Source organism: Sinohyriopsis cumingii, unplaced genomic scaffold (assembly GCF_028554795.1).
Source record: "Sinohyriopsis cumingii isolate HCF-2022 unplaced genomic scaffold, ASM2855479v2 utg002196l, whole genome shotgun sequence".
In the NCBI taxonomy this organism is placed as follows: Eukaryota; Metazoa; Mollusca; class Bivalvia; order Unionida; family Unionidae; genus Sinohyriopsis; species Sinohyriopsis cumingii.
In genome coordinates this window covers 263,456-289,508 of record NW_028316153.1, presented here as the reverse complement: position 1 = coordinate 289,508, position 26,053 = coordinate 263,456, and the positions used below count along the sequence as shown (strand labels likewise).

The 26,053-nt window shown below is 32.5% G+C and overlaps 1 protein-coding gene across 1 annotated transcript in view; it reads right to left on the bottom strand.

Moving 5' to 3' along the window:
* Nucleotides 1-567: 567 nt before the first annotated feature.
* The window catches only part of LOC149770955 (uncharacterized), a gene marked incomplete at its 3' end in the record, with an annotated part of 85,931 nt that continues 60,445 nt past the window's right edge, over nt 568-26,053 (bottom strand). Inside the window, exons 11-15 of the mRNA XM_089948949.1 lie at nt 24,297-24,490; nt 22,297-22,383; nt 15,248-15,358; nt 1,375-1,743; nt 568-678 (exon numbers count right to left, since the gene is read on the bottom strand). Of these exons, the coding sequence (XP_089805075.1) occupies nt 568-678; nt 1,375-1,743; nt 15,248-15,358; nt 22,297-22,383; nt 24,297-24,490 (872 nt within the window). The remainder of the gene's footprint in view (nt 679-1,374; nt 1,744-15,247; nt 15,359-22,296; nt 22,384-24,296; nt 24,491-26,053) is intronic.

Below are 26,053 nucleotides of genomic sequence, written 5' to 3'. Positions count from 1 at the left end.
TGTGTAGATGAGAAATCGTCTTTAAAAATGGTTATATTTATTTCAAATTATGTGCAAGTATACCAAAAGTGAAATCATGGCCAAATAGATTATGAAAGCTAGAAAGAAAATATACTGTGATCTACACGATAGCAACAGGAGTTATTGTGCCAAAGGGAACTGATGTACACTGAGCCAGTTTACTGCAACAAAACAAATGGCTCCTGTTGATCATATTAATATCACTCTTAAATTAAATTGCCTGAAAAAATATTATCAAAGGAATAGTAATAAATGTTCCACAATAAATCAGTTATTTGCTTCTAATGTAGAGAGAGTGCCATATACTGGTAATCAGTTCATAAGCAAGAATGATTTGATGCCAAGTCAATATGAAGTGCAATCTCAAAAATGGCTCTGATATTTGAAAATTTTATAACTGGCAATGAAGACTGATTGACAAATACAAGATTGAATATATCAATCCTGATTTTAATGAAAATTGATACAAAAATATATTCCAGTGACATTCCTATCTACATACCTATTTTGTTTTTGTACAATAAAAAACACAAAAGTTTACATTACCTTCATCATTCTTTCTAACAACTGTCATTTGGTTGGACAAAAGCATATCCACTTGAGCATGTGTTTTTGAATCTTCCGGAACATCTTGAATACAGCTGTCATCCACCTGATCTATAATAAATAGTACAATAATGGTTAAGCATGTGAACTTTAATGTGGCATTGTTTTACTGGTAAATGTGTTCTGCATTTGATTTTTCAATCTGCTGAATCATGTTCAGTAGGACCTATAAGATGATGCACTTTATATTTACTTGAAATATCTGCGAATAAAATACAGATGGCCAATTGTTATTTTTATCAAATATATGATCCACTGCCAGCTTTTGAATGTGTAGGATATCATTAGATCCCAAGTAAGAAACTAATGCCAAATGGATAAGTAGTTTTCAATGTTTAAAGATTGAATGATGTACTAATAATCTTTCTTAATGGAGCAAGGTTTAATACTTAATTTCTCAATTACCTCATCTCATCCTTTTGCACACAGACTGGAATTTCTAATCTGCTTATGTTTCCTTTCATGAGCATAGACAAATATATTTCTGTAAGATATATACAAGCTTGTTGCTTGCGTATACTCTTCTGAACTCTAGCCTGTGACAAAAATGTCTCAAATGACCCCATTTCCATAAACTTAACCTTTGACCTGAAGCCATTATACCTCTTTATCTCCCATATCCTTTAATGGCCCTTTTTATCACCTATAAAATGAAATGTGATAGTGCCACTCATTCTTCTGTGATACCCTTTTCAGAACATTTCTTTAATTTCTCAAATACATTATACATTTTCAAACTCTTATGACCTTTGGTGCTGAATTCTGATGAAATCTTCTGAACAGCACAAAGAATGCTGGCAAGGCGATTATATCCACAGTTTCTTAAAGCATGTACAAGAAGTGTAAGCGCTGTGCTGCCTTTATTCAAAACTTGATTCAGGAAATGATCTGCCCTTGCACTTCGTTTCATCATTTTGAGTTCTTCAAAATAGCTATTGTCCAAAATTCCCATGGTTACAAACGTATGCTGTAACAGTAACGGCTCAATCTCTTCCAAAATGCTATCATAGTGATGAAGCAGATTCTGTCTGATCACTTGCGGATTATCCTTGAATATAACATCATCATGCTGACTGACAGGTTCTTTTTCAACCTTAAAGTCTCCATATTGTCCACCTGCACATAAATATAAAATGCATGAAGAAAATTGAATATTTCATTTCACTATTGATAAGAAAGCATTTATTAAACTTGATTTGATCAAGTTTTTATAAAAAGAGGTTAAAAGGTGACTTACAAGTAAATCAGACTGTGCAAAAAATCAACACATTAATTAATGAGAATTCATGAGAAAATGTCGGGAAAGATGCCCACAAGACCAGAGTCACTAAACACAATAGTTGTCTTTGTCATGATTACTTAAAAGTATTAAAAGCAGCAATATTCTCAGATGAATAATTTTAAAAGCCTATTATGCCCTATCTTAAAATAAATGCATAGAATATATCTTTCAATCTTCAATGATGATTCATACATAAAAAAGATTAAGGTGATCAGGCAACAAATAAAAAAATGTCGCAGCTGCTGTGTTACATCTTTATTTTGCTTTCATTTTCCAATATAGTTTTCTTTCCTTTAACTTATCACTTCACAATCTTATAAAAAAAAATTTCAGTGGACTATTCCCATCCAAATCTAAAGACTGTACAGATTTGGTTTTCGTTTTGACATTACTGTCCAGTGTGAAGTCTTTCTCATAACAAACTTGTATATGTATGCATACTTCCCCATCAGGATGAGACAAGAATATATCCTTTTTTTTTAATAAATCTAATACAAAGTTTTTCATTCCTCCATGCTGACAGAAAAATAGTAATGTTTCCTTTGCATGCTTGCTCAGTGGCTGAAGATATATGACACTTCCAGGTACAAACTTCAGACATATCGAACTCATGTCATAATCTAATAATATGCAACCTTGAAGGTAATTTCCAAAACTTGATTCTGTTCCATGCAGTTGCTTTCCATCTTTCAACAGCTCCAGTTTAACAATGATTCATGAAATATATTTTGACTCATTAACAACTCTGAGCAATATCTGAACTATTTTGACTCATCAACAGCTCTGAGCAATATCTGTACTATTTTAGCTCATCAACAACTCTGAGTAATATCTGTACTATTCTGACTTGTCAACAACTCTCAGTAATATTTGTACACTGTTATGAATTTGCTCATGTAAGAAAAAATGTCCTTTTGCCAATTATCTGATAAATAAAATGTCACATGATCATTTGTAATGCAAAACTTTTATGCTACATATTTTTAATATGGTGAAAAAGCAGGATTTTATCAGGAAAAAACCCCAAGTGTATCATTTTTATCAGTTTATTACAACTTGAAATAGCTACTGAAATGCCCAATAACAGGCCTGTACAAAGGGATCATACCAGAGAGTATAAAAATAGATGGAATGGATATACATCATCCTCAGCTTCCCATATGAAATTATTATTCAAGTAATATCAACCTTAAATCATCTAATACAGTAACCAAAGTAACACTGCACCTTTATTTATATTGAAAGATTCTGGGTTAATTTGGTTTATTTGACCATCTTAGGTTTTCAAAAGACAACAGGTAAGTTTTGTATTGAAACCACCTTAATGTACATGATAATCTTAGCAAGCTATATTGGGTAGAAAAAGGAGAAGGGAAGAAGTTTATCTGAGGGCAGATGTATTTTACTTACTATCTATTAGCATTGTTTCCTCCACACCTGAATAGGTAATAGATGTGAACAATGAAGCAAGATCTGATGGTCAAAGATGTCATAAGGGATTTATAAACATCTCTTTTCACATCTAAGGTCACGCACATCATTAAATTGCAACATTTCTTCAAAAATATGCAAACCCAGGATTATAAATTTTGTAAGTACTGATGAGCCATCATTTGCTTTGAATCTCTTGTGGGTCAAAACAGATTGGTGACAGGACCAAATTTCACAACAATATAAAAATCTATACCTTATAAAAGACAGATACTATGTACCTATGACTGGTATATTTACAAAGTTTTTGCAACAGTGCTTAAAGAAAACCTAACCTCTGCATTGCTTTGGATATAGTGGCCATACCATGGACATGAAATTACTTGTCAGCTATACATACTAATCTGTCATAAAATTCACACTCTAAAACCAGGGGTCTCAAACACACGGCCTATATCCTGTGGCCTGCAAAATGATTGGCATCACAAGGTGTCAGGAGAGATAACAAAGGTTGTGCGGTCCTTTGGCCGTTGAAAATGCCCTCATGTGCCTCTCAGGGTAGTTTTGAGTTTGAAATCACATTCACACCTCTCATTAAATAGCTAAGCAAATAATTTTTTTCTTGTTTGTAAAACTGGCAAAACAACACTTCTTCACATTTACTTTCAGCTGTAATTTCCACACCAATGCTACCTACATCACTCTAAAGAAGCTCACAATAAACTATGATCCAGTCTAACACATTGCCTATTTTGGTAGGTTTACTTTTCAAATGATGTAAACAGATGTAATATTGTCCAAAATAGAATTAGGTACCTATCTGGGCCCACATTTACGCAGAATGTTTTAGGCAAACTAAAATTCTGAAATTATGTTTAAGGAAATATCTGATGCAAAACACTTTTATGACAAAATGCTTTCTATATGGAAAGCTGATTGTTACCAACACACTTTCAAACCTTGTTTCAAGGTCAAGTATGTGTCAAGAATTGTGACTGTTCTTCACTGCTAATAACCCAACATCTTTCTCTATCTTCTTCTCTAATAAAGGAATTTCAATGCAGTAAGTCCTGGCTTAATTTCCACGTTCCCTCTCAGTAGAAGAGAAATGTTTGTACTTATTTACCTCCTTGGTGGAATACATACTCTCTATATGGATGTAACTATGTGGATGTTGAGAAGGGTGTCGTCTGTACACTGCTGTGGCTCTTTGGGGAACAATTGCATGTTGCATGTGTTGATTTGGGGATATGTGGTGTGGTATGAGGACATTATGTTTCTATAGTGCACAATCATATGTCCCCCAAAGGGACATTTGTGCAAGATGGGGGTGTTGAACTAATTTTAGGTCAAACAGGAACAAGTGAGGAAAAGCCTGAATTAGTTACAGCTTAGGCTGATACAAGCTTGAAAACCATGAACTAGTTCTAGATCTGACCAGGAAAGGTTGCGATAAGATTAGACTAGTTCTAGGTGAGTCTGGGAAAGGCTGGAACAAGCATGTAAATAATTCTGCTTAGGCTGCCAAGAAAAGAAAGGGCTGTTCCATTTAAACATACATGGTAACCAGGGAAGGCAGTTTTATAAAAATATATGTTAGAGTACTTTGTTTGAACCCAGTTCATATCAAAATGAAAAGAAAATTCTAAATTACATCTATGGATGAGTATCCCACATTAAAAGTGCCTTCCCTGGATCCCATGTATGTTTTACTGGAACAGAACTAATGAAAAGCCAAGGAAAGCCTTCCACATTTCAGCTGTTTCAATATCCTTCCTACTTTTATAAGTTTTCTCATCTCAAAATCCTTGGAATTCCTGGGTCAAAACCAAGCTGTTTCACCTTTTTTTTGTCCAAGAATATCAAAGAAATTTCAGCAATTACTAGTAATCGTTCACAAGGAATAACCATGGGACAAAATGTGTATCCAGATCATAATATGAACAAACTATTACGGTATCCCATGAAAAGCAAGAGAACAAAGCGTGCCTGATACAACTCACCTAACTTACCTACTTACCTAACTTACAACTGACCATTTCACTGAGTAGGCTCATGTAACTTTATAAACATCTCTCTAACATTTATAACATAATGATTTTACCTATTTTACTATATCCTGATAAAATTTTTTCTGAAAATAAAGACAAGATTAATATGGACAAGCTCTTGGCCATAATCAATCTCATCCAAGAACTTGAAGATATAAACCCAAATTTTATATATATTGGGTGACAAGTAACAACTCCAGATCTAGAAAGATAACAAGCTCAGCTAATCGATTGATCAGCTTCTCATGATTATGCATTGGTCTCACTTACAGAACCTGCCAAAAGCAATCACAATATAAATTTAAGAGCAAGCAAATTCTGACTAGAATTTGGTATCAAGAGAGGTAATGCCAGTAAGCATACCCAAATAAATACATTACCTATTCAATATGCATAGATATCATTCACAATGAAACTCATCCAACATCTTGAAAATATAAGACTATTTAACAAGTTTTATCAAGATCTGAGAAGAAATATAATTTTGTTAGATTATTCACAAGCTCAGCCAATCATATGGAAGGCTGCATCACTAATATGCATGAATTTCACTAATAATCATACTAGACAATGAATTGATGACATAGGCCTATTTATCAAGTTTGATCAGAAAGAAAGCTACAGTTTTCTGAGTGGTAACAAATTCTGTATCAGCTACCAGATTGCCTCAAAAATATGCACAGGTCTCACTCATAATAAAAATCATCCAACATCTTAATAATATCCTATTTACCTGGTATGATTAAAAATCAGGTTAGTATTACGCTCTCTCAAGTGGTAAGAAACTCACCCGAACATATGCGCAATCACCCCATTCATAAATGGTTGATCCTGTTCATATAATCCTATATTTAAAATCTAATCACAATCAGATAAACATAATGATGTCATGACTGTATCAAACTCAACCAATCTGATGCAAGATTGCCTCATTACAATGCAGAGATAAGCTATACTTTCAAAATAGTCCAAGATCTTGATATAAATCCATATTCCAATTTTAATCAAACCTGGAACAAAATAATGTCTTTCTGAATCATAATAAGCTCACCCAATCAGCTGTAACATCACATCAAGAATATATACAGCTCATGCACATTATCAAAATTGTCCAAGGTCTTGATGACTTAAGCACTCAAAGAAAAATTACTTAGTAATTTATTTTTACTTGATTTGACTAAAAGTTTTACTACCTGATTATTTATCATTACTTACCAATAAATATTACTTATTATTACTTGTTATTACTTACTTTAGATGATACTACTTATTTTAATAAAATAAATTACTTAAGACTATTAGTAGTAATGAAATTATTTAATTTTCAAACACAAATACTTAAATGCTGTGCTTGAAAATGATTACTTGAAACAATAAAAAGAATTACTTCATATTTGTTTTTACTTGATGTTAATAGAAGTTTTACGATGTGATTACAAGTTTTAATATGGCAATCAGTCATGTTTACACAGACACTTTAGTTACATGTAACTTAATTCTATAAAATGACTAAAGACTAATAATTAGTAATCAAATTACTTGATTTTACTGGCATGAACATCACTTCTCAATAATTAAATTACTGGCAACAAAAAAAATAATTACATGTACAAAATATTTAAAATAGTGTTATTGGCTTGGGACTCTATCTCTGATATATAAATAAACATCATATGCCTATATTGGTGATTGTCTGGGTGATTTTCAATTGGCAAAAATGTTATATGATATATTCTGATCCATCCAAGAATACTGCATGTCAGCTGTGGCCCTACATATTTATTTCTACCAAACCTATTTACATACCACAATACAGCAAGGTATTCTTTAAACTGTTAAAGGCTGTTGGTATCAAAGTGATATGCTGTTCCCATTACTTATAAAGTTCCATTGTTATGACTCTCATGCTCATCACCAGGCTTGTTATACCTGTCCCTATTGTTATTACTGTAAGTGTTGTTGAGAATAGTGTGAAATAGTATCATTATGATGATGGTGATTATTATTATTATTATTATTATTATTATTATTCACTAACAGAAGAAAAAAAATAATTGGCAGTTCTTTTCATACTAAATAAAAACTTTAAAATGTATATAATTATTGGATTTTTTGAGAGAGAGAAACCCATCCCATTCTGCCAGCATTCTATAAAGAATTATGCTTCATGAATTTTGCTTTTTAAAAAAGAAATCAATTAATAAAATCACCCAAGATGAAATATGGTTTCTGCAACAAGTTCCTAATCCGGTACCAAGACCTTAATGGTGGTTACTTCCCTTATTTACAGTCTTGAGACTGGTTTATAAACGTCCAACATGGTTCCCATGTTTTTCTAAATATAAATTTCCAGGTCTTTTCCAGGATGAAATTAATTTTTTCAAGGTTCACATATGACCATTACTGAATGAAATTAAAGAACATTTTGGATTATAAACATGCATTTTCCAAATCTGAAGATGTTTCTCTTTCAAGACTCTCCAAAACATATATGTCAGAAAAGATAATCATGTATAAAACCACAAAATGAGTCACATGAAACAAATCTGACTATATTCCTATAAATTGGCATTTAAAGCCTTTCAATGTACAGAATACAAATTCTAACTTTACTTTGCTGACCTGCATTGTGTTGCTAAGTGGAAACAACATAATGAGCATAAATTATTTTGTTTCCTTTCAAACCTTTAATTCTAAAGAATTCTAGAGCAATATATGTGCATGTTATACAAAGTAAACATTTCCTATCATAGTATGAAAACAAACCCAATAAATGCAAAGTAGTAGAATCTTATCTTGTAACGAAAAATAGTTTAACCTTAAATTTATGTGTGCCAATAAAATCTCAAACAAGATTTTTCAATCAACCTAAACTCCTTAAGATGATTTGGTTACAAATTCCATCATTTAAAGACATTTATAAAAGGGTTGATCAAAATTTTCACAAAAGACTTTGAAATTATATATTGTTGTATAAACAAGGACTGAATTTTCTGTAAAATCAACTTGTCTTCTTGTAGTTCAAAAAACCAGTCCCCAAACCTGTATTGATACATGGGCTCTTATTGTTTCCTAATGTATAATAAAAAGGATGACAATTTCCCATTTCTCCTGTGTTCTATTTAAGATCTGAAACCAATGCTTCAAGCTACATGTCACTGTCATAGTTTGGTACTGACAGAGATACATTCAGTCATCAAATTTCATGATTCCAGTAATAACAAAGCAGCCACCAAGGGTAATACAATAGCTTAATTCTACTTCTTGGACTTTGGACTTGGCCCAAATTCATAACTTACATGTTGTACACTGCATTTGTTACAAAGCAATCATTTCAACTTTTCTTAGTTTGGTATTACAATATTTTATGACAAAATCATCTGAAAGGCACCTATGTCAGGATGCTTTGTTTCAAATTCTGTTACACCATTATTTCTTATCTTTATTTCTTTTTTCAATCAAACTGTATAAATCTTAATGACATTCAAACTACTACACTTCCTGTCAGATTTCAAGTCTGTTCAGTGGTGTTTTGGAAGAAACTGTTACAGGTTTTTCTATTTTTAGTAGTAACAGCAGATTGTTATCATTTGTATAAACTTCAAAGCCTTTCATGCCAGAATCCCTTCCATCAAATTGGTCAATTTTTGCTTACCTGTTTCTGAGACGTTATTTGAAGTTTTGGCAGCCATATTTAATAGCATATTAGCACCATTTGAACAAAATTTTGAGATCCTTTATACCTGGATGCTTTCTCTCAATGGACAATGATCGCTAAGGGCTGATTTTGGACCCCAATCAGATTCCCATGAAACTCGTATAAATAAACAAGGTCTCATTCTTGTCCTAAAATATGTATTTAATTCTTATCCAGGATCACTTTCAATAAAGAAAATATACTATTAAAAAGCTGAAGGTTTTCTCCTCTGTCATGGAAACCATTTCCATTGATTTTACATAGCACAGCTAACACCCCCCTGTAAAGCTGACTGCTGATGCAGATACACCTAACATACAGTTTTTGCACACAGTATGCATAACAGTCAATAGCATGTAGAAATATGTATTTTTGTTTTGAAAGAGAGTCTAAATAATGTGCATGTTTAAGTATAGTTGATTACCTCTGGTACTTATTTTCATTTTCATTTCAAAAGTTACCGTGATATTTATGTTTAACAATGACTAAGCGTATCAAAAACTTGACTTGCCACAGAATAACAATGTGGGTATATCTTTACAACAAATTAATGCCCCAAAACAACATAGACATTTTGTGCAGTAGTAATAGCAGTATATTGCTGCAGTGTAACAAAACAAAATATTCAGATCATCAGTGATCAAAGCAGTTTTGTGTATGTATCAGCTGGGGAAAGCTTAAATTATACTTCATTTTATCACCAATTCAAAAACATTATTCCTAATATTGTTCAATCAACACAAAATTTAGATACTTTTTATTATTTAATGAAAGGCAGAGGAAGTGAGTACTTTAGCTCAAAGGTGTATGTCACGTGATGCACGTTTTTCTTATTTTGATATATTCATTGTGAAGATGGTGAGTGGACAGGCACCAATTTCTTACTTTATATGATATGGGACTCTAGAATGAAAAGAACAAAAATAAAACAGAAGGCAGATTATTGCAAAAGTATTTGTTCCAAATTGTGTTAACCAGACACCCCTCATCCCACCATTATTATATCAATATCATTACTGTCAAGTAATCAATTAAAAGAATGCATTATATCCAGTATATTCATTTTAAAAAATTCTTAAGGTATAAAAAAACAAAAAATATACAGACCTGAATGAAAATTCCAACATCCTCCCCCAATCCCCAAAAATTAAACATAAAAACAAGCCTTGAATGCAAGTACACCAATTGTTAATGTTCAATTTAAAGATCAATCAAGGAAATAAGCAAACATTCAGGTCTGATAAATGTCAAAAATGCCTTTTTGTGCACTGACTGGGAATCCATTCAGAAGAAAAATTTATAAACACTCACACATGCATGGATGCACATCCTCAGACATGACATCAAGCTGTTGAGCACCTGTTTTTTTTTTTAAAAACACAGCATACTCAAGGATAAATTTATACCTGACTTTCGGCTGCCAATCAGTCTATTAGTTTATTGTTTAATCTGACATAATGCAACAACTATGGTTGACAATGCTGCCCACTACTGATAAGATTTCAGTTTGCGGGAGCGCACACTCACACATTTACATAATGCAACATATCAAGTTGAAAAACATAAAAGGAATATGAAACAATAAGTAAAAGACATTCAAAATGCAGCAACTGACCACACAAATTACTACTAATGATATGCTCCAAAAGGACCGTCACTGACATGTTTTCCTAAATTCACATAGCTTCTCTCTCTTTCATTGTAGATGCTCTTAGTCAACTATTGATGAAAATATATATGTGCATGATATCCCAATTCCTAGTTTATGTCTCATTTTTTTATTTTAATGAATGGTTAGTCACATTTGATGGTGCAGATATTTTTAAAAAAAATTAAAATATCTTCATGCCAGGATTATTTTCATTTACCCTCGTACGCCTGTGGCTTTGCATGAACAAATTAGTATTCTTTTTAGATGCTCTTTAAAGAGAAGCAAAGTAATGTGACACTGGTCATATAAAATCAAAAGTTCACCCTCCACACATCATCTTTCACTCTGCACTGGATAGAGATTATAAGTGGTGTTTATCTTATGCTGTACACGTGACTCTATTTATAGAAGTGGAAAAGTAGTTCTCCTTACAGTTCATACAGAAATGAATGCAATTCGTTTTGATCACGTGGTAACATTCTGACCAATGGAAATGTTACTTTCCTGTACCAGCTACTTGCATTGCAATTACAATAACATAACAAATAATTACAATTTCAATTATAAGAGTTTAATGTTGTTTTTTCTGAGTTCATCGTGGTATAAACTGTCAGTTGCTGACTCACACAGCTTACATAATGCCCTTTGGGAGTTATTTGCTGTGAGTCGGCAACTGATAGTTTATACCACGATGAACTCAGAAAAAACAACATTAAACGTTAAACTCTTACATAGTACGCAGCTATGATCAAGCAATGGGGGAATAACTCTAAACAACTTTTTGAAAATAGCATTGAATCTGGATTCCAATATAGATCTAATCTGGCACCATAGTTCACCACAGTGTGCAGTCACATGATCGTTTATTGCATGAAATTATTAGTATTTATGCCAAGTGAAAACCACACATACTGTTCATCTGACATTATAATTATGGCATGTATTTTGAGGTGAATAAAAATAGTGAAGTTTCCAAACAGCATCTGATTCTCTTAATCTGCAAAAAAATACTCACTCAAGGCATACAAATTTATGAACAGCAACATCTGAAACCTATATTAAAGACAAAGTTCAAATTTTGACTGCTGTGTTTTGCTGGAAAGTGAGTTTTGAAAATTAATTGGATAATTTTTGTCATCCAAAATGGAAGTAAAACACACTGCCAACATGGTTCCTTACAGTGCATTCTATAGGCAGCAAGAAAAAAATTCTACAAAGTTTTAGGTCAATATGGACAGATAACAGTACTATTTTGATACATTTCAGGTGCTAAATATGTTCCTTTGATAGAAGCAATAGCCAACTTAATAGTCATAGACCTTTAACTCATTAATCCCTGGAGGTTTTTGTCATTTTCGAATGAAATGTAAGTAGGAAACACATTTTGGGGGCTATTTCTGAATACAGCCTAAAACATCAACTTCCAAGAAATTTCCATTAATCTAATGCCTAGTTGTGTTAAAAACATCATTTTTCATGACCAGAAAGGTAAAAGTTGGAGTCCTTTTTTTTGTGCTTAACAGACCCATCATTTTCATATCCAGACAACTTTTTATTCCAAACGATCATCTTATCCAAGCTTTTTGCAAAGGTTCACCTCTCAGTGTGCAGTTCTGAACAGTCTGCCTTTGATCTTAGGCAAAAAAATCTAAAATCTGGACACAAAATCTGATTGCAACCACAGGTGAATTTTTGGTCGAAATAAAATCGGGTCCAAAAAATGTTTTTCCCTCTATTTACTTTGTAGTGCAACTAGAAAGCCCAGATTATTTGGTATCATTGGAGAGCTTCATCTGACTACCTTTCTACAATACCACCCATTTTAGTATATCTTAAATGACCTTGACGCTACAGAGCTCGGAAGTAGGCTACTACCTCCTGATGTGTAAACAAGGCACCAGGGGTTAATGGGTTAACAAGGGTTTTGGAAATTTCTTACAAACTGTCATGAAATGGCTAATTTTGTAATTTATGTGCAATGTTGATGCACAAGTGATTAAATACGCAAGGAATATTCAAATTTGGTGTCACCATCAAAATGCACAGATTAACTCATTAACCCCTGGAGGTTTTTGTCATTTTCGCCTGAAAATGCAAGTACGAAACACATTTTGGGGGCTATTTCTGAATACAACATAATACATTGACTTCCAAAAGGTTTCTGGTTGATGTAGTGTGTTAGTTTTCAAAATGTGTTACATAGTCTGCATTTTCTCCAATGTCAAAGATTTTCTCAGATAGTAAGTACATCATCATAAAGTTCCATAATTAACTTTACACCAGAAAAGTTTGGACCCATTGAGTGAAAATCAATCTAATTAACTAGATTGTGTTCCAATGTCAAAAGAACTATGGCAAGCTTTGTACTTGGGTCAAAGTTCACCCTTCAAGATGTCAGAACAAATCAGGTATGTCTGTCCTGTGTCCAATTTCATATGCAAGATGTCAAAGAAAAAAAGACTTATAATATATACATCATTTGCAGAAACATATGACTCAGTTTGTAACAGAGGGAAATATCCAAACTGTAGAAAACAGAGATTGTAAGAAATCACTCGAAGAAAAATTAAAACAACATTGCAGATAGGCCTGTTATCTTTGCAAAGATTATGGCATGCTTAAAAATATTTATTTCTGCATACCAGCAACACATGTAACATCTAACATTTGTGGAAACACACAGTTCCACATCAAAATAAAGACACAGCAAGTTCACCATTGTGCAAGCATGATACGCATATTATTACCAAAAATATTTCGAACAAGTATCACAGTAAACAACAATTCATAGCAGTATATTTGAAAATAATCCAAGAATTTGATGCCTAGCTCCCTCCAAAATGACTAACTTAAAAATATATAAACAAGTCCTTCACTGGTATCACTGCATAAATCTAGGTATGGTACATTAAATTCGAAATACAAACAAAACAAGCCATTTTCATTTGCATTTTTTAAATGTTCACCAAGCCTCTATCAGACATATTAAATGATATTTGGATAAATGTGTTCTAGGACAAAGTACAATGAAACCAACGATAGTACACATTTTACGACATGCAGTAAATTAACTGCCATTTGGTTAAAAAGATTTATTTGGCTTTTTGTATTGGCCTATATGTAATGTGTTGGTCTATAATATTGCTACAAAAAGATGTACGACTTTAAAAGACAAATGAACTAATACAACTATTCTTTAAATGGACAATGCATTTGTTTGTTAATTGTGCAAGTTGGTTTATTTGTATGTTTATTGAGAAAGATAGTATGTTTGTACAAGTTGCAATATCCTATATCAAGGTGAAAAAGTATGGGTCAGATGAAAATTTGTCAGTATATTTTTGACCCCCACATTTTTTATTTGCCCCCAGTTCTGACACCAAGGTTTTTTTTTTTAACCCTTAATTTTACTCGCCTGGGGGATACACTATATTTGTTTACTATTTAAATATCCAAAACTTCACTGAATGTGCAACCTATTTGATCAGTTTTAATTTAATATAAATACGGTACTTTATCTCACTCACAAAATGGACTAAATCAGTAAGAAATGTACACCTGTATACACTTTATCTGCAACAATGAGCTGTAGTAATGCCCTCAGAAAACAATGCATTGTGTTTGTGCAGTTTGAGAACCTTTCTTTCATTCAGTACATGTGACAATATATTTAACAATTTGTAATAAATAAAAAAGAACTTTCTATGCAAAAAAGCCTGGGTGCATCATTGGCTAGGGGGCATTTTGGATAGGTCAACTGTTCTGTATGAATCCCAAACAAGGAAACTGACAATAGTGCTTGATTGCAAATCTTCACTTGGACTGGTGTAATTCTTCCTACAATGTGTCCTATGTATCAAGTGTATCAATGGGTTTATATCATTAATAGTGCATACAGCATTACTTATAAATTCATTTAAAATATGATGAAAGAAGTTATTGTGTAGATGAGAAATCGTCTTTAAAAATGGTTATATTTATTTCAAATTATGTGCAAGTATACCAAAAGTGAAATCATGGCCAAATAGATTAAGAAAGCTAGAAAGAAAATATACTGTGATCTACACAATAGCAACAGGAGTTATTGTGCCAAAGGGAACTGATGTACACAGAGCCAGTTTACTGCAACAAAACAAATGGCTCCTGTTGATCATATTAATATCACTCTTAAATTAAATTGCCTGAAAAAATATTATCAAAGGAACAGTAATAAATGTTCCACAATAAATCAATTATTTGCTTCTAATGTAGAGAGAGTGCCATATACTGGTAATCAGTTCATAAGCAAGAATGATTTGATGCCAAGTCAATATGAAGTGCAACCTCAAAAATGGCTCTGATATTTGAAAATTTTATAACTGGCAATGAAGACTGATTGACAGATACAAGATTGAATATATCAATCCTGATTTTAATGAAAATTGATACAAAAATATATTCCAGTGACGTTCCTATCTACATACCTATGTTTGTTTTTGTATAATAAAAAACACAAAAGTTTACATTACCTTCATCATTCTTTCTAACAACTGTCACTTGGTTGGACAAAAGCATATCCACTTGAGCATGTATTTTTGAATCTTCCGGAACATCTTGAATACAGCTGTAATCCACCTGATCTATAATGGTTAAGCATGTGAACTTTAATGTGGCATTGTTTTACTGGTAAATGTGTTCTGCATTTGATTTATCAATCTGCTGAATCATGTTCAGTAGGACCTATAAGATGATGCACTTTATATTTACTTGAAATATCTGCGAATAAAATACAGATGGCCAATTGTTATTTTTATCAAATATATGATCCACTGCCAGCTTTTGAATGTGTAGGATATCATTAGATCCCAAGTAAGAAACTAATGCCAAATGGATAAGTAGTTTTCAATGTTTAAAGATTGAATGATGTACTAATAATACAAAAGATGGAGAATCAATACAAAATGATACTTACCATAAGTAAGTGTAGTCTTCAGCAGTCATGACTAATTATTATTAGTTTGCCATGTTATTCTTTAAATATAGAATTATCTGAAACAGCATTTGCAGCCCTAGCAACTCATTTTTATTAGTAAATTTTTTAATGAAAAAGACTATTGAGAATACTCGCTTGCCATCTGCAAATTAAAACAAAGTGACATGGTTTGTAATCTGCACCATCCCTTCCATGCTAATTATCTTCATCCAGCAGTGTGTTCATCATATAGAAAACATTCCAAACCTGTTTCACATGTATAATGAAGTACTTTACAAATTATTTAATAACCAATTTTACACAAAGTTTTTATGTTGAATTTTATCTTGTCTACTTTGGTCAATTTGAAGGCTACACTAACGGTGTATCCCAAGGTGAAATATGTTACACTGAAATCTCATTGGTGGTTAATGCTTGTTCTGGTCCAGGTTAAATAATAAATACCAATCAGGAATTAGTGTAGCTTATTCCCTGTGTGACAAACAGGAAGTAATAGCAATGCAACAGGGAAACATCGTGCAATAGTCATTGATATTTAGTACTTAAACAGAGATGCTGTTAAAGATGAAATTGAGTGAATCATGCAAAAATTTGTACGAATTTGCACACTTGGAGAACAGTGATGCATGAGAACTCCTGCAAATTAATAGAAAATCCTGCATATTAAAATGTACTTTGCAAAGTATACAATTTTTATTCAACTGTTGCAACGTGTGTGTTTTATGGGTACTAGGCAACTGTTTACACATCTGAGTTCTGCAAGCAAGGCATGAATGGTTGTTAAACTTAATTGATTGGCATACTGTGCTCTGGAATTAGCATTATGGCATAGTTTAAACCTTCCATGAAGGATGTTTTACAAATGCGTGTTTAAAGCATGGGCAGCCTAGAAAACCCCAAATCTCTGATTTCAGGTGTGGTTCATGACATTTTCGTTGAGCAAATACTGGCTGATGATAGAGATGACGACAACAATTTTTGTTATTAAGTATATTGGATTATTGGAGCTAGAAATTGTTAATGCAGGTACCAGTGAGTGAATTTGATCCCAAAAATAGTTATAAATATGAGTCAGATGAACATGCTGGATAAACAAAAATAAACAGCATCACGGTCAATCTTTCTTTCAGTGGTATTTTGTAATTAAGTGCTGAAGGGCAGAATACTGAGCATATTTAAAATACAGACGATTTAAAAGTAGAATGCAATTTTAATTTTTTTATCAATCAATTTAGCTCTGCAGATCATATGCTATAAAACCATATATCCTTCTCAGGGTTAAGATAAACTGAATAAATAAGGATGAAAAAAAATGAAATTAAGAAGTAAAGATATTTATTTGAATACCTCTGTCTGCACAAGCAGACTATGACATTGATGTACTAAAAACCATAATAAAGCATTATGGAACAGATAAGAAATCTGGCATGGTAGTCAGTAAACTACTGATTCAAGAAAGTTTCTGTTAGTGAAAAATCCTATTTTGGAGCAGATGTATCCAAAAGATAATATCTGTGAGCTCTGTAAAATTGCAAATAACAGCCACAAAGATCAGTTCTCTCATATTTTCAAACCGTAAAAGCTAGCTATGTATTTGTCCCTTTAGAAGGAAGCACAGATAAGGAACAGACTAGGCTCAGAAATGATTAAAAGATTAATAATTATACAACTAGAAATGACATCTTTTAAAGATTTCATTTCTGCGGAGCTCTAAAAAAGTGGAGCATGAAGAAAGAGAGACAGATATTTAAGTGTTATTTAAATATTAAACTATGACCATTTCTTTCTCCTCTTCTTTTCTATTTCCCCCTTCTTTTGGTGACAGAGGGTGAAGGCCCCCTTAAGATAAAATCCTGGCAGCATCTCTCCTTAGATTATACATGGGGAACAAATTTGTAATTTCTCTTTTTATGCAGAGATATTTAACCAGTGAATGAAGGTGCTGATGGAATAAATAAAATTAGCACAGAATCAGCAAGGAGGCAGATTTTAAACTGCTCAAGTTTATCACCTTGTGTAAAAAAAAATTAAAAAGTTGGTTTTGTTAATAGTTTTCCTTCTTAACTAACAAATACAAGTACCTGTGACAGCAGCAGTCTTTTGCATCTGCAGGAAGTACAATGTGATAGATTTTTTTTGGTATTCATTCTCATACCCATGCCCAGATTTGTTCTAAATGAGATTTTCTTTGCATGAGGAATTCCGTTAGTCCTTCTGTTTTGAAGATAACATCGTAATGTCTTCCAAGTTTAAGTGAGACATGAAATTGGTAATCAGATGTTTTCAAAACATTCATGCCAAAACAAAGGGTCTGGTGGCTAAAGTGAGTTTAAATGGAGCCAACATTAAATATTAACTAAATGACAACCCAAAGGTCTGTTTCAAAGTATTTTTGTTTTCTTGTCATTTATGAGAACTGCATATATGATAACTATATCTCTACCTGTAATCTGCATACTGTAAATACCACCAGTATGTCAACATACATAAATGGTACCACCTACCTTCCAAAGAATGAAAGACAATCAAGTTCGTATGTGTATCAATATGTAATGTATCACAGGCTGTGTATCGTAAAACGTATCGATATGTGTGTATTGTTTCACCCCTAGTCTTTAAAGTCATTTTTGCATGTAATATTTTACAGCAATTAACCTTGCATAAGCTTCCACAGAATATGATAGCTTGCACAAGCTTGTTTTCTACTTGATTTTGGCTGTGTAAGTTTGTCCATTACATAACTTAGGCATGCATATCTTACATATCTGGAATTGCACGAGCTTGTAGCAATCTTTTGTAAGCTTGCAATATTTCTTGTTATGCAAACTTGCTGCAAAGCTCCAAAAAAAAGTTTGCACAAGGTTCTTGCAAGCTTGCATGAAGAGCATGCGATTTCAGTCTGAGTAATGTAGAATGACTGTCGCAAGATGAAAACTGCATGCATTTATACTGAAAACTTCGCCAATCTGTTTTGTGTTACTTAAAGTTACTTACATTTGCTGGCCTTTATTTCCTCATAATTACTTACTTCTGTGTTTACTTAAAATTTACTTAGCAAAATTAATAAGTTAAATATTTTTTTAAGTAAATTTATTACTAAGTAATATTTTACAAACTTAAGTAAAATAATTACCAAGTAATAACATTTTACTTAGTAAAATAATTCCTTAACATTACTTAGCAAACTAATTAGCATACTATACCTGCCAGAACACTTCATGCAAAAACATGACTTTTGTCTCCCAAACCTCTCAACATAATCGTGTTTAAAAAAAAAACAACACAATTTCCAGTATTCTATTGAAAAAATGTGAGAGAAAGTGAGAGATCTTTCATGACACATGGTATATACCCCCGTAACCTGTAACTGATATAAACAGTAAACAGTTATGCTTAATGTTCATGGAAAACCATAACCATGGGGCTGTTACAAATCAACTCTTTTGAAGTTACATCAAAGTGATGCATGCTAAGAAATATAAGTCATTACAATCTATTGCCATGGATTAGAATGTTTAAGCCATATTAAAGATTATTGGGGTTTTTTTAAATCAAGGAAAGAAAAGCCATCTGCAATGTGAGCAAAACCAAATTCCTGGTTGATAGGGTACAGCAGCAAGGGAAGCATTTAAGTTTTTTCTCGTATTGCAAAGATTATATCAACATTAGTCCTTCTGGAGTATATTGCAACTGTCTGTCATCTATCTTCAGCAAAACCAAGATCTTTGCAGTCTCACTAGTGTGGCCATTACATATTTGACACTCTCTCAATACATACACAAAAAGATCATTTTCAATCCTGAGAAACGTTCAAAAAAATATTGAGGGAAGTTTGAACAACAGTACAATCCAGTATCTAATGAGAACAAAAATGAACACTAATAACACTTGGCTCACCTCCAAACACTTGAATGAATTACAGACAGGTGCAACATCTGAATCTATTTAAACCTGTATTTAATGGATTTTATGCACAGAAACTTTGTACAATTTTTTTATTTAATGTCTTCATTGTTGTGATTTTCTAAGTGTGCATACATGTGTGTCTGCTCATGATATATGACTTTTCTAATTCTATGAACTAATTTTCATTTTAAAGTTTCAAATTATTAAAAAAAAGAGATATCATCTTTTATTAAGATTTGAAATTTCCTATCAGTTGCTACAGGTAGATACGAGTAGATAACTTATTCTCAGTTGGCACTCTTTTTGGTTACACACACTGACTCCCATTCTTTTAAAGTTGCACCATTGCTGGTGGTGCCACCCACAACATAATTTTGAAAAAGTATGTACATGTACTGTAGAATATTCCTTCCAATTCTACTTTAAAAGTTGCACATCGCAATGCGAATAGACAAAAAATAGACAATATATGCTTGACCACAGGCCAATACAGGTACCACAAACTAACATGGCCTTTAATGATGGTCATGTGACCTAATATATCACACATATGTGCATGCTCTCTCAGTCCATCCTTAAATTTGAAATGGGGAGTATATAATCATCATTGGCTTTTTCTATTTACCTATTTACCTGATTGACGAGTGGATTATTGTTACTGACCTGTTGCAAGTTGGGAATTTCAAATAAAATATTTCAAAGCAGCCTTATATGAGGTAGAGAGTATCACCCTTTCTCAAAATTTTGGTTCCTTGGTATTAGTGTTGATGTTGATGAATACGGTTTTAATTGAAATATTTAACAAATGACAGGTAACATTAAAATGCACCACTATCTCAAACTAAAAGCAAATGTGATCCTTAAGCCATCAAGATTTTATACTGTTTACATTTCAGAAAGATAATAACCTAGATTACATTGTTGTAATTACAAATAGTTATAAATAGTTAACCAACTGCCTTTAGAACAAGCAATTTAATTATTTTCTTAGCTTTCAAAACTTCACCAGAAACTGACAAAGTCCAAATGCTCTTAATATGAAGATGTGATGCTGAGGTCACTCATCCATAACAAATGACCACTATTGTCTGAATAGATTAACACTATGGTGTGAAGACACCTGTGCTTGTGCTCTCATGCATTAAATTGTTTTGAAATGTTTTTGTCATTTTATGCTGAGAATCAGAAACTAAACAAAATTAAACTGCTTGCTTAAATGGCAAGTGATTGAATATATTTACTTATTTGTAATTTATGTAATCCTATCAGCTAAAATTAATTATTATGCATAGATTCTACCATGCTATTGGAAATCACATGGTCAAAATATATGGTGTAATAACCTAGAAGGGAATATAAGCCTTAAATTAGTCAATCAACTTTAATTAAAAAGGATGTGCAATCAACAATTAAACAATGTACACAGTGTAAGGGAAACTATAGAAATGATCAAATAGGAAATAATTCACTTATACCAGGAGCATGACCAATTAATAGAGAATCTGGTGAAATCATCATTGCTGCATTTTTGGAGGATATTATATCATCATCAAAACAAACACATGGTACTTACCCCAATCAATTCTTTTTATTTCTGTCTGCAATTTTTAATTTCAATTCATAACTGATTTGCCATCTTACTTTATAAAGTTATTAAATTCCAATTATCTCAATTAGTGTCACTTAACCAATATATTTATGGTCTCAAAAGAGAAGATAGTTGATATCTATGTCAATTATCAAACAATTCCACATGACTTAACAATTTTCCATGATAACAATGCTAAGTAATTGGCCCATCATACAGGTACATGTTTATTCAAATAGTAAGAATGTCAAGGTTATTATATGGTTATATGATTATAGTATTTGATGCCTGAGGCAAAATTACCAAGAATCAAACTGATGCATAGGGTGGAATATGCAAGCGTCAGTTTCGGGTTAAATACAAAATTTGCACATCAAAAGCCAGGAGTGTGGGTGACAGGGAAACATAAGCATTATCAGGTGCTAACAATAATATTTACAATATTTCTTGGCAACACATATATTGCTACAGAAGATTTTGATCTTGTACTTAACATAACATTAGTTAACATTAATGCACTAATCAGGTATTTCTTTTGGATACTGATAGAAAATGTTCAAACTTGCGACCTATACTGATCAGTATTAATAGGCTTAATAGGCTCTGATGTTTACAAAATTATTATTCAAGATATCAAGTGTAATATCCAAAGTAATATTCAATCTCATTTAAATTTTCAAAGTGTACAAAGATTTGTTTCCTCTTTTTAAATTATGTCAAAGGTAGGTGTATATTCAGAATCCCACTGATGGCTGAAGATTGCTGTTCTACAAAAGGGGAAACATGATAAAATATATATAATACAAATTGTTCAATTATTCAAGTGGACTAATATTTGTTTAATTGCTGAAATAATGCATTAGATCGTTAGTGATCAGTGCTCAACTGCCATATTTACAAGTAGATTTTTCTCACAATGGACTAAATATTTTCATGTGCCATTTTACAAACTCTCCTCACTTATTTTATACAATTCTATTATGCAGATCAAAGAATGTTGTTTTATGCATCAAGCCTTAAAAGTCTTAATGTATTAATTATGAGGGCCATTCATTTTTTTCCCTCAAACCTTTCATCATCACTTGTTTTACCCTCTTTGTCATAAGTATATTCTTGGTCTTCTATTTGGTCCATCATGGCTTCTATCCAATATCTATCCAAGTCCTGATCACTCATCCCTGCAGAGAAATGTAGTTTAATTTATTGACCACGTACATGTAAGTGCTACAATAGTTAACATAGTTATCATCATTAGGGTAAGGATACTTTTTTAAAAATATTTCCATGAAAAAACATTTTTGCCCTTACACACCCCATCAACATTTGGTGGATCTTAAATATGCATTAATTTTGTTTTGTACTTTATGAAAAGGTGTTGCTTGTTTACCCCTAATGTTCATATGTAATTTAACAACGTCATTATAAAAAAATTTACATTACCCAGTCCTGCCAAAAACCTAACAAGACCATTTCAGTAAGGCAATTCATTTTTTCCTGTAAGTCTGAGCAGTTTTTAATAAGGTGTAACAAAATATCATATACTGCTGTTGTAAAGATGGAAAACATGTATTTAAAAGGTTCAGCATTTAAAACTTATGCAGCGACGGTAAACAGTATGTTCAACTGAAAAGTTTGTAAAGACTTTAATTACCTCTAGTACCATTGTACAAACTTCAGTTCCAAGCCTTATACAGCTCAATGGCTTGTTGCAACCTCTCAACTTGACATAATTCTTGAAATTTATTTTCCATTTCACATGACAGCAATCATATCTCCCACCATGAGATATATTCAAATTGACATGTGATGTCCAACATATATAATTGAGTCCCTTCCTGTTGTTATAAATATTTGTTTATCTTCTGTACTGATTATTAATACATTTTAACAGGCCTATTTTCCTTTACATCTTCAACATGTACTGCTTGCTGGACACAAACAAATTCTATCAGCAGTTTGATCAATTAGACGTTTTGCATGAAAAAATGTGCAGTTTAAAGTGTCTCAGGTACTACTTTAAAGTTAGTATGGTTCCCTGACTAACTCCACTAAACTTAATGAGACCCAGATCCAAATCAAACATGGATGAGCCAATTATCCAGATTTTACCACAACAATCATATTTCTGTACTTTTTGCTTGTATTCCGCAAATCCATATTTTATGGGTCATTTTTGTAAGACTCTCAGCCAAATCTTAAGAGTTGGCAGCTATGCATTACCACATAATTAGAACCGACTTTTAGTGATAACACAGTGTAGTTTAAACCAAACCAAAGATTCTTTCAAAACCTTGGTATTTTCTACACATAGTTGCAGTGGCAACATACATGTAGTTCTAGTGAACAATATCACTAGAACAAAAATGACATATATTTTTATTGGATCTAACCATTAAATTTCAATTTAATCTGTAGTTATTATCATTTCAACAACAGCAAAAACATTCTTTAAACATACAACTTCCCTTTGCTAGAACATGTAAAGTATGAGTCAGCGTACTCTAACAAAGAAGTTGTAGCATTAATATGAACTCAGATGAAGAATATTCTTGCAGAAAGTTGATATTTTTAACATTAAGGTACAAGTGACAAGGTATAAAGTAAATTGGAAGATTTACTGCAAGCAAATAAAAAGTCTTTTGAATCTGTGTTCCTTGTTTATATAAGCAGAAAATGTGAAACATACTCTTGTAAGTTTTTTTAATTATTTAATATTCCAATAAAAGAGGGTCATTATTCAGTCTTATATCTTCAGGCCAGTTACTTCCAAAATTGCATTGAGGATTAAGAGCAAACTCTTTGACATATAAGAGCAAGAAATTCTCACCTGAATACTGTCTTTAAATTGAAATTAATAATAAATTTGCAGGTGTGTATATATGACTGCAACATATTCTATTTTGCACATATAACTGGACTTGCAAAGGAAATAATTCTGGTCAACTGACCAATCCCTCCTTTCCTGTCCTTGAAAGAAATGGTCAGTAACAAAATTATGGGCGAAACATCAAATTAAAACTCTTCTTGCAAATTAATCTTCATATAAATTTCACACTGGAAATAATATCTACTATTTCTGAAATATCCATACCTTGTTCTTCAACGTCAAGATCCAATTGCATTGAATACAGCTTTTGTAACCCTCCTCCTTTATGGTATGATGACCATACTGCTTTTAGATCGGTGTCACTTTCCTCTGGACAGGACAGTTGCTCTTGCCTTTCAAACACTTTGTTATATACATATGGGTCATTCTCCTTACAGTACTGTGCAAGCATGTCAAAGCTACAAACAAACATAAATGATATATAAGTAACTGTCAAAGTAATATGTAATAAAATTAAAAGAACAGAAAGGTTCAGTGAAACATTAGTAAGAATATGTGCCTATTCAATATAGAAGTATCTTAATAAATTAAAATAAAACTATTACACTCTGCAGCAAATCTGTATGCAATAAGGGTACAACTTTGTATAATGCTGGTTTCAGTTCAATGCACCAAGCTTTCAGATAAAGCACTCATAATGTATTATCACAAGAATTCAGAGTTGTAAAAAGAAAACATACATACTTTCCTGTTTTTACCATCCCCAAGTCTAAGCCTCTTTCCTAAGTACACTAAAGCAAGGACTGGCCAAAGTAGGACAGTGTTAGTTTGTTTTGCATGTTTGTATTCGTATATTCCAGTTCAGGATATAGCTGACAGTGAACAATATAAAACTAGATTTTTCACTAGTCTAAGCACTTTTGATTCTCAATAACTTTTTTATATCAGACTGGCACCATATCCATTTAGTACCAACCAGATATAAGAAGCCTTTTGGTGAAAGAGTAACATCTTTATGACCAGCCATACAGAAGAAGTAACAAGATTTTCAAGATAACAATTTTGGCAGCCATGTTAGAAATCAGATCATCATTTTCAATTAAGACCAAATAAAGATTATAAGGAGTCTTTCTGTAGACCCATTACTGATATAACCATTCATTCAGGACATACTGTGAGAACAAGATTTTCAAAATGGCCACTGTGGCAGGCATTTAGGATAATCGTCATAAGATGTTTAGTAAAAACCCATGTTGACACAACCATTGATTCAGGAGTAGCAGTGATAACAATATTTTCAAGATGGTCAAAGCTATCGCAATAATGGACACTAGCCCCATTTTCATATTCTTTTGCTTGTCATTGCTCTAGAGAATGTTTGTCTCAATCATAATTTTATACCTTTAATACCTTTTTATCACCAATAACTCAAGATATGCCAATATGGTCTTAGCTTTTGACTGGAGTCAATTTATTTTGACCAGGATATGAGGTTTCTTGGCTAATACTGGTTTGGGAGGTTTACCTTTAGTGTGTCACATGATTTCATAAGAGGCTGATGGATCTTGATGATTTGACCTAGTTTTTCTGATGTCTGGATAGTATATTAGGATAAATGGGATCCTATGAACTTTCTATTTTTTTTATACATTTTAACAGGTCACTGCATTATTTTTGTGTGTGCCTTCTCTGTTGTCTCCTCATTCAGGTCTTTGTTGGAGCTTCTCTTCATCAATGTTCAAACAATTCCTCAGACATATTTTGGCATGTTTCATTGTTCGAGCAAATTCTGCATATTCAGTGATGTTCTGGATGCCATACTTTGGATGACAGCTGGATGGAAGAAAATCCTGGTGTTTATCAGTTGGTTCTGAATCTATTCATGCAGAGTTTGTCTTCTGCAAGACTTCTTGTTACCAAAGTCTTATGGTCTTCTAATATTACTTCTCAGCACAAGAAACATGCAGCAAGTATATTCAGTGGAGGAAGAACCCAGGAAGACCATGGGAACAACATCTGCC